Raw genomic sequence first — 10,993 nt, forward strand, 5'->3', positions numbered from 1 at the left:
GATTAATTATAACGCACATACAGATCCAACTACATTGGCCTATACACATACAGCACATCAATGAAGTAATAAAATGAACTAGGATCACACTAATCCAGCACGTTATTAATCTCACGTGCCCCACTCAATATGGCCGCCGCTTGAGTGGGGCAACTCAGAATAATAACGTGCTAGATTAGTGTGATCCTAGTTCATTTTATTACTCCGTTGCTGTGCTGTATGTGTATAGGCCAATGCCTTGGAGTTTGGTCCACACTTGAAGGCACACTGACCAGCTGGGAAAATTGTAGAAGAAAGGATCGGTGTCAATTGGCAAGCTGCACAGTGATGTTCCCTTTACATGTAAGTATAACCTATTTAAAAATTGATAGGGCAGAACAAGTGTCTGGGCAAATGCACCGGCCCAAGTGGGCTAACGAAGGGAAGGGGGGAGGAGTCCGGTGGCGTTGATGTCCGTGACAGCTAACGAAGGGAAGAGGGAGGAGTCCGGTGACGTCGATGTCCGTGACGTTAATGGATCTCAGACGGGACTCCCGGAACCCGGCGGAGAGGTGAGTATTTTTATTAGCGATCAAAAGCATTTTAATCGGAAAAAAATGTCAGCGATTAATTGTGGAATTAATCGTTAATTTCCGCAGCCTTAATTATTACCATTTATCTTTACATTTCTTAAAAAACGGGGGGTGTGGCTTGCTGGCGCGCTGCATGGACGCTTTCATTTAAAGCTCCGTGCGGCAACGGGCCTCAAGGCTAATTAAAGCTATCGGGTCTTGCCCGCACCGTTCCGAAACACTCCTCTGCCTCCTCCGGTCCCCGGCCATGATAACAGAGGGGGAAACGGCCGCAAAGGCTGACAGATTTCTTCGGCCCTCCAGGGCGGCGGCGTGGCCAGGATGGCACCGGCTCCTCGGCACCAGATCAGCGTCCGGCACCATCTACAGGGCATAACTCTGGCGGTGCTTCTATGGGGCCACAGGCGTCATCGGGCTCCTCTTCTGGCTCATCCCAGCCCGACACTCCTGCAGACCGGTGCCCAGAAAAGACCAGTTAGCAGATTACATCCCCTGTAGATGGCCAGAGGGAGGTAAGCCAGCTCAATACATCCCTAGATGACACAAGGGAGTTGATTGCACCTATTGATGCCTACCCCATATCACACCAGCCCATCTCAGATTCCACACTTAAGGACATGATGGTATCCCTACGGAGTTCAATAAACTCAGATATGCAGTCTCTAATCACCCAATTCAAGTCCGATTTACAGCAAGTGGGCGATAGATTGTAACATATAGAGGATAAGATGAGGGAATTTGCCAATATGTTCAATGACCTAGTCGATGCCCACAACACTAGGGAGGATGACTATGAGTGGATGAAGGCCAAATTGGCAGACCTAGAGGATAGGTCTCGGCGCAAAGTGCGTGGCATCCCTGAATCGGTCTCCCAATCAAACCTGATGTCTTATGTTCGCGACCTTATGCATGACATACTGCCAGAAACTCCCATGGCGGAACTGGTCCTGGACCGCATCCACCGACTACCTAAACCGCCAAACCTACCGGAGAAGCTACCCAAAGATGTGTTAATGCGAGTACACTTTTTCCATGTAAAAGAACACTTTCTCAGGGCAGTGAGAGATCCATCCAAACTCCCTGAAAGCTACTCCCATCTACAATTTTACTCGGATCTGTCCCAACATACTATGTTGTTCCGGAAGAGGCTTGTGCCGGTCACCAAGGCGCTGCAAGACCACAGGATTCAGTACCGGCTAAACTTATAGTGTCCAAAGATGATGAAACCTACACGCTGTTCTCCCTAGAACACGGTCTAACGATCCTGGAGAAATGGAAGATCCCCCCCGGCCCACGACCATTCACATCGTCCGGCTACGTCTCCTAGCAAGATGGCGACATCCAATTGCAAGAGGGGTTCCAAGACGACGAAAGACCCAGACTGAACTTGACCTGCACTACTACCTGCTGTTTGCAAGCCTCCTGGCCCTGCTCGGCCATACTGTTCACCATGTGTGATACCCCCAATGCCGTGAGCAGTGCCAGCCACTGCAAGTTGGTCCCCAGACGGGACCTTTTTTTATTCACAAGTTCCGTTTTCTTGTTTCTTTTTCCTTCTATGTGCCGGGTGCGAGACTGACCATTACTACCTCTGCGTTTCTGTGTACTTGGTCGTGAGTATGGAGCCTCTATTGTTTTTCAATACCCCCCGCCACAATGCCTGTGAATATAATCTCCCTGAATGCTAAGGGACTTAATCACTCGGCTAAAAGGTCCCACATGTGGAAAGAGGCACGGTCCCTATCGGCAGACATACTGTGCATCCAAGAGACCCACTTTTCACTCCAAAATGCCCCAAAATGTTCTCATAGGAACTTCCCACATACATTTTTTGCTAACTCTCCGAAAAAGACACGGGGAGTCCTGATAGCAGTGAGGGACTCGGTTGCTTTTGCCGCTGTCGATTCCTATATAGATCCCAACGGCAGATACATTGTGTTGATATGTACTATTGATTCTGTTCTGTATACTATTGTATGCCTGTACGCTCCTAACAGTCACCAGGTTAGATTCTTACGTAGGGTGTTCAAGAAAATGGGTACAATGCGTCAGGGTCATACTGTAATGTGCTGGGACTTTAACCTAGCTCCTGACTCCCTACTAGACTCCTCCAATGTTACTAGAAAATCTTCTTCAGAACTTCAGCAGCTGCTCCGAGAGGTGTCGCTATATGACGTTTGGCGCTGCTTACATGCTTCTGAAAGATTTTACCTTCTCCTCCCCGCATAATTCATATTCTCAAATCAATCTATTTCTGGCGGACAAGCAGACCCTGATTAATATATCTAAATCTACTATTCATGATATTACATGGTCGGACCATGCACTGATCTCTCTGTCTATCGCGAGCCGCTGGAATCCCTCCAATGTATTTGTGTGGCGCAATAACATGTCTTTAATGCTTGTCCCCCAGAATGTGAGGCAGATTCAAAAAGCCCTGCGGGAATATTTCCTGCTGAATGAATCCTCAGTGGAGAGTGTTTGCAGCCTCTGGAATGCGCACAAGGCATGAGTGGGGTACTTATGAAATTGGGTGCTCAATCCAAGAGGCAGAGGTCCAGCCGACTGAACCATCTTCTAGCTCAAATAGAGACTCTGGAAACCCAAAACAAAGCTAATCCAACTGTCACTGACGGGGCCACTCTAACAAGGCTTAGACAGGACCTCCGCATATTACTGCTGGAACAGTTTGAAAAGCAAAACTCTATTAATAGGGCCTGCTTCTATGCCAATGGTAGTAAAGCGGGGAAGTTGCTAGCTACCTGTATTAAGATACTGCGTAGTAAAACAAAAATACTCCTCCACTCTGCTGACGGTCACAAGGTCTACCACCCGCAGCAGATTGCCGACATGTTTAGCTCTTATTACGGGGCCCTGTACAATCTCAAGGATGATGACTTGACTCCCCAACCGACAGCGGATAAAATCGACTCGTTCCTACTCGGCCTTGACCTTCCAGCCCTGACTGCCCCTCAACTCCAGCAACTAAATGCCCCTATAACAAAAAAATATAAAAAAAATGTAACATTAAAAAAAAGTCCCCCACCCCCACGTTTAGGCACATATAAACGTAAATATGCGTCAGCACGCGAAAACGACAATTGCGCTACACATGTTACATATTGCCACAATCATTTTAGGGCCATCAATCACTGAATAACACTAAACTGATGAACGGTAAAAGCTTTTACAGCGTCGCCTATGGCCAATTTTGGGTAATGTAGTCTTTTGAGGTTTTGCGCGTGTGCACAATTTTAAAGCTTGACATGTTTGGTATCTTTTTACCTGACGTGACCCCATCTCTTATATTTTACCAAAAAATTGGGTAATAATAAATGTTTTATAATTTAATATAGGGTAAAGGTTTTTTTTTTCTGTAATTTTTCCTTAATACAGTAAAAAATAAAACCCGCATTGGTGATTAAATATCACCAAAATAAAGCTCTGTCCCCAAATATTGTATAAAATTAATTTCAGTACAGCGTTGCATGACGGAATAAATGTCAGTCAAAGTACCGCAGCGCTGAATACTGAAAAGTGGCCTGGACAGGAAGGGGATTTAACACCGCGGAGTTCAAGTGGTTAGGTACCTTGAGCCACTGACTGGAAACAAGTATGCACGTCCAAAAATCTAGAGTAGTCAGAATGAACTCCATACATGCTTGAATCAGTCACAGTGACTTGACCCAATAAAGTCAAAGGTAGAAGCAGTTCATATTTTCACAAAGTGAGGTAAAGAACAACGCCTCTATGTTTCTCCTATCCCAGGTTACAAAACCCGCCCATTTCCAATTTCCACCATTCACCTCTCAGGAAAACCTTCTACCCAAAACTACAACTCCCAGCAACACCGCCGCTTCTCCACACACGTCATTCTGTTGCTACATCTTCCGCGACTGTACGCGATGAGTAGTTCTTGCGGGCAGGCTCCGCCTCTAGTTTGGCTAACACGGGGGAACTACATTTCCCGGCAGTCGATGCACTCCGTGGGTCGGAAGCTGAGCCTCTGGCTAATGATCCTTAGCAGTGAGTAGTCACGTGTGGCTTCCGCTGATCTGTTTTCCTGGGCGCAGAGAGGATCTCCTCCTTCCTTTGGCTTCCTTCATTCGGGTTTATTAGTTTTCTCGGCTCAATGTTTTGATCCACCGATTTCTTCGATAAGGATTTGCCGACATTTTGCTTTCATCGTGCGTCCAACTCTTTTGGTTTAGTGTATGAAAGTATGAGCGATAACGATGACATCGAGGTTGAAAGCGACGTAAGTGCTCATCACACTTCCGTTTAAGCTTGTTTGTTATGTATACACAGAGAGTCATGGCTGTGAGGCTTCATCTCTCTATTGTCTGACCATCTCACCTCATATGTGTGTTTATGAGAAGGAAGGGGGTGTTGATTATGGCCTGACCCAGAAATGACAACTTTAAATAGTGATTGGAGCTTCTTATTAGAAAAAAACTTGAGTTCAATCATGAGAGAATCATCCACATTTATCAATAAATCTGTATGGCATGAGAGGTTGATATTAATATAGTATGATGATACATGCAGGGTAAAGTCCATACCTAACCAATATACATTCAAATGACAGTTTTATAATGAATCCTAAATATCTATTTATAAATGCTATACGAAAGGGCTTATTCACACCATTGCACTGCAGTTATGTGCAATGCAGTATCACTTATCCTGAATTCCACCTGACGCACCTTCCCAGTGTACTTGCATTGCAGCGAGTATTGTGGTGCGCTGCAAAAATGCTGCATGGGCAATTATTGGCCCGTTGTGGTGCATTTGGCAACCTATTGACATGAATAGGTTAATACCTTAAAGCGGGCTCTTGCTGTGGTACAGTTTACAATCAAAATAAACAAGTCAAAGAACCAATATTACTATTTTCAAATCGGGGACACAAGCCTGGTCCGCAGTGGTTTGTTTACATGTGTTGCTCTCAAGTGCAGCAGCAGGAATTTTTTTTTTTTTCTTTTCAATGATTCAAGGTGATACGAGGTCTTGTTTGCTGATGTGTAGTGTAAAAATGTTGGCTTCATTAATGCCGAATATAAAGCTAAGGCTTCTTCTGGTGTTGTGCTTGAGAGTTCCTAGACTTGTACAGTGCAGGGATTGTGTAGTGTAGTGTAGTCGCTCCCTCCTCCATTCACAAAAAAGCTTTGTATTTTGTTAACAGACTGTAATAAAACGGATGAAGAGGGGATGCTTAACAGGATCTCCCAGTGTCCATTCACAGAACGCCCTTTGTTTTGTTCACAGAATACAAGTATTTTTGTGAATGGAGGAGGAAAGGACATGTGAAAAACATAATGCCTTCGTGTATAAGGGCATAAATTCTCAGTGCAGTGTTTTGTTCACATAATGTAAGGTGTATTCTGTGCGTAGACAATGGAAGAGGAGGGGCTGCTAAACAGGATCTCCCCGTGTCCATTCACAGAACGCCTTATATTCTGTACATAGGATAAAAGTATTTTGTGAATGGAGTAGAGCTGCAGCTAACGATTATTTGCAAAATCGATTAGTTAGCCGATTATTACGTTCGATTAATCGGGGTATAAAAAAATGGCTCCAGTGATGGACTACTAGTTTGTATTGAGATTGTAGTGCATCACGGGAGCAATCTTGGAGCGGTGGAAGTTAAAAAAAAAAAAAATGTGGTGTACAATATAGTGAAATGGAAAGTGTAAAATTATACAGCAATCAATGCAGAATGGCACCGGCTATAGAAGACTACAAATCCCAGCAATAGTACATTATACAGCGCAATGCAGAATACCACCAGCTATAGAGGAATACTACAAATCCCAGCAATAGTACAGTATAACTGGCAGTATTCTGCATTGCGCTGTATAATGTACTATTGCTGGGATGTGTTGTGCTCCTCTATACAGTGCAATGCAGAATACCACCAGCTATAGAGGAGTACAACAAATCCCAGCAATAATATATTACACAGCGCAATGCAGAATACCACCAGCTATATAGGAATACAACAAATCCCAGCAATACATTATACATACAGTGTATAATGTATTGCTGGGATTTGTAGTCCTCTATAGCTGAATGAACATTGCTCTGTATAATATATAGCGCAATGTACCATCAGCTATAGAGGAATACAAATCCCACTATCCCAGCGATACATTATAGAACACCATGTTGGGAGGGAAAGTGCAGGCTTCCTGAGCAGTCTTCCAGGAACTTGCTTCTGAGATCGGGCCTGTCTGTCGGCGGCTGTCATCCACCCACGCCTGCTCCTCCTTACTTCTTCTCCCCGCGTCCCTGTGCCGATCGTGGAGGTGGGTGGGTGGTCAGGCGCTGAGCAGGAGGTGGCGCGTGGAGTGCGGATGCAGGCGGGAGGGTCTGGCAGCGGCGAGCGTGAGGCGGTGTGTGGAGTGTGGATGCAGGCGGGTCTGGCAGTGGCGAGCGTGAGGAGGTGCGGCGCGCAGCATGTGTGGAGTCGTGAACAGGGCCAACTAATCAAAGCCGATTTAATCGATGATTGAAATCGACTTAGTCGATTAGTTGTTGCAGCCCTAGAATGGAGAAGGAAAGGACATGTAAACAACCACAATGCCTTACCTGTATCAGGGCAGAAACTCTCAAACACAGTGCTGTATTGTGTTCACAGAATGTAAGATGTTATGTGCATAGACAATGAAAAGGAGGAGCTGCTAAACATCAGGACCCCCCCCCTTGTACATTTACAGAACGCCTTGTATTTTGTTCACAGAATACAAGTCTTTTTGTGAATGTAGATGATGATGGGAAAGGGCCTGTAAACAACACAATATCTGGGCAGGAACTCTCAATCACAGTGCCAGAAGAAGAGTGCTGACTTAACCTCCTAAAAAACGGACGGACGGCACTGCTACATCTGCGGGTTGCCGTCTCCAGACGGCAATTTTTTTCTGCTAAAAAAATCCCATCAATATGCAGCTCTGAATGCTGGTATGAAATCATCTTGCATCAAGGCTGGACAAATCCCAGGAGCCAGGTTGCCAATGCTTCTTAAAGAAGAACTCCAGGATTAAAAAAAACAAAAAATGAACCCTTGTAGTGGGGCTACCAAAATAAACAAGACAGACTCTCCTGATCACCTCTCTCCCAATCCTCTCCGGCGTATGTCCCTCGGCGTCCTCACATCTAATGGACTGCATTAGATGTGATTACGTCATAGGTCCTTAAACTGCCAGAGCCCGTGGAAGAGGCTGCAGGGACTGTTCTAGCAGCCAGGCCAAGGATCGGTTGAGTATTTCTTCTTTATTTACGCTCCCTAGCCAAAACAAGCATGTACACCTTTCAGTGCTGGCTAGCCCCACTGCAAGGGTTCATTTTTAGGAAAATGTAAAGCTCACTCTGCTCCTGAATTCCATATTAATTTGTCCTTCCCTGTCTTACTTTCATTAGTTAAACATTTTTTGCTTTTACTTAACCAGGAAGTTGAAAAACTGTTTATGTGAGGCACTGGCGATGTATCAATGGCCTCACAGGAAGGTGACATCATAATGCCTTTCTGGCAAATCTCATCTGCCAACTGCAAAATCTGGCAAGATTTAAAGGACAAAGGCATTTTTTCCCTCTCCGATGATGTGCTCTGTCAACGGGACCTTTTTTCCTTGCGGATGTCGCGCAATTTTTTTTTTTCTTCTTCAATGCAGCCCGACGGTGTAGGTCGCGCGATCATCGCTGGAACTTCGCCCCGAACAGTCACGCTATCACGGCTGCGTGGATCCGCTTGTAAGGTATGTTGCTCAGTGTGAATGGGGCCTTAGTACAAATTCGCCACTGTCAGAAGAATGTAGAGCAGGGGTGGGCAAGCTCTGGCCCTCTGGCTTTTGTGGAACTACACATTCCAGGAAGCATTGCAAGATAGGCACAGGCTTGACTCCCACAGACGGATCCTATGTGGTATTTGTAGTTTCACCACAGCTGGAGGGCTGTAAATTGCTCACCCCTGATGTAGAGGAAAAGAGAAATAAGGTATGCAAAGAATAAAAAGCCAGCAACTATCTACAAGTGTCTGGTTGTAGGTTGTCAGTACTAAATCTTTCACAAGGTAACTTTGTTGTAATTTTTAAGATGATGGTGAAGTTCCTCTTTAATATTCAAAATTTTTACACTACACAGCAGCTCTACGCTGATCTAAGATTGTTCGATTCTTAGAGGTAACTAGTTTGTACCGAGCAGAATTCAAAGCTTTTTTTTTCCTGGTGTTACACTTTAATCCAACGGACATTAATGCACCACAGCGGACCGGGCTGGTGGAATGGGCACTGGCTTTAAAATGGTAATTTGTGTTATCTCTGTATTGAGTGAGGAAAGCAAGCTCTGTGTAAGCTCTAGACCAGGGATGGGGAACCTATGACCCTCCAGCTGTGGTGAATCTACAAATTCCATGATGCATTTGTCTCTTGAGTCATGTCTGTGGTTGTGAGAATCTTGCAATGCCTCATGGAATTTGTAGCTTAACCACAACTGGAGGGCCAGGAGTTCCCCACCTCTGCTCTAGACAGATCTCCAGTCGGAGCTTACCCAGGGGCTTTCTGCTCCATGTGACATCGCTTGGACAATAGCCAAACAGCAGCACTTTCACAAAAGGTGCAAAAAGGTGTATGTTATATTCTACTCCATACCCAAAGTCATGCCCTGTTCACACTATCATGTAGCGTGAATGTGTGTTGCAGTGACTGGCGTTTCCCCATTAGGGATGCACCGATGTATCAGCCGCCGAAACATATCGTCCGAAAATGGCACTTTCGACTAAATGCTGCTGGTGCCATTTTTCTGCTGATATAGCGGCGCATCTGTGCTTTCTTTCCTCCCTGCTGGGCGATGCTCTGTGTCCCAGCGGGGAGGAGAGAAAGTGTGACAGGCAGCCGATTGCTGCGGGAGGAGAGCGCTGTGAGCGGCCGGCATCTCTCCTCCCACACCGCTCAGCCTCCTGTCGCAGAGCGGTGTGTGGGCGGAGACAGCCAGCTCTGTAACAAGAGGCTGAGCTCTGCTCCCGCACCGCTTGCTCAGCCTCCTGCGACAGCTGTCAGGATGGAAAGCAAGGTACAAACACTTAGGGATCAGTGATCGCTGAGCTTTTGTAAAAAATTTAGGACCTTGGTTCTCAACTGGTGGGTCGTGACCCAAAAGTGGGTCGCGACCCCGTGTTCAGTCGGGCACCGCATGCCTTCCACTTTTCCAGGCGAGAGGCTCCTCAGTTCTAACGCCAAGCAGCCCTTCAAATATGCTGCCCAGTGTCAAATGTCAACTTGAGGTGGGGTGGGCTGGAGATATGGCATCAAAAGAGCTCTATCCATATGTGCATTGCTTACAGCTCCCTTGCATGCCCTGTAGAGGTCCCTGGACCCAATTGACGTCACATTCGGGCTCCTGGCACGTCTACAGGGTGCGTAAGGGAGCTGTATAAACAATTTACATTTGGATAGAGCTCCGTCACAGCACAGCAGCCCACAATGGCCCCCAGGCTGAGGATCCACTCCAGTTTCGTAAGGTAGGGAAACTAGGTGGATCTTAAAAAAAGAAAAAAAATACATTTTTTTGGGGAGTGTGTGTGTAAGAGAATAACCTGTGTGTGAGATTGTGTCTGTGGTTGTGTGTGTCTGTCATTTTTTTTTTGAAGGCCCATTCACACTACGGTAGTATAGTGCGGCAATTGCACAGTCCTGTGCGATTAACACACTGTGCCACGCAAAATTGCACCTAACGTGCATTCTGGTGTGGGAAGTCTGTTGCATTGCCATTCATTTGAATGACACCTCCCACACACTGATCGCCTGCATAGTACCGCAATGCCGTGCGTTCCAGTGCGGTGCGACTTGGGTCACGACTTAATGACCAAGGACAAACATGGGTCCTGAGGTTACACAGGTTGAGAACCACTGATTTAGGACATAGTATGTTTACTATATCCTCAATTATGAATGAATGGGAGTGATCTACATCACCTCTTGTTCATTCATATTAGTAATAGTAAACACACTATCTCTGAGTTATGAATGAACAGGAACACTCAGTATAGAGGAATATGTTCATTTATAACTGGGGCTGCAGAATAAGAGATTGAGGACTCTGTGTTCTCAATCTCTTTTTCTATTTTAAATGTGAAATATCAGGGGTCTGTTTAGACCCCTAATATTTCCCCAAAGCCCCTAAAAGTAAAAAATAAAAATATTTAATATAAATAAAATATAAAAAAATTGTTAGTTTATAAAACATAAAAAAAAAAAAGGTTGATTTACTAACCTTATAAACACACCACGAACATGTATACACATCTGTAGTGTGTTCCCTCCCAGCATGATCTATGGGTGGAATCTAAACACCTTTGTAGTGTGTACACACCCAGCAGGTGTGTTGTGCAAAGCCTTGAATGAATTGCCAGGTGAGGTTGTGTAAAT

At 45.4% G+C, this 10,993-nt stretch overlaps 1 protein-coding gene across 2 annotated transcripts in view; it reads left to right on the forward strand.

Moving 5' to 3' along the window:
- The first annotated feature begins 4,528 nt into the window (after positions 1-4,528).
- Positions 4,529-10,993, forward strand: part of MAX (MYC associated factor X) — a 35,599-nt gene continuing 29,134 nt past the window's right edge. Inside the window, exon 1 of one of the 2 annotated variants that reach the window (XM_018573572.1) lies at positions 4,529-4,830. In XM_018573572.1, coding sequence (XP_018429074.1) covers positions 4,795-4,830 — 36 coding nt within the window. In that variant the 5' untranslated portion in view covers positions 4,529-4,794. The remainder of the gene's footprint in view (positions 4,831-10,993) is intronic. The other variant, XM_018573573.1, reaches the window with a different exon arrangement.

This window comes from Nanorana parkeri, unplaced genomic scaffold, assembly GCF_000935625.1.
Source record: "Nanorana parkeri isolate BGI_ZX_2015 unplaced genomic scaffold, ASM93562v1 scaffold2431, whole genome shotgun sequence".
Lineage (NCBI taxonomy): Eukaryota > Metazoa > Chordata > Amphibia > Anura > Dicroglossidae > Nanorana > Nanorana parkeri.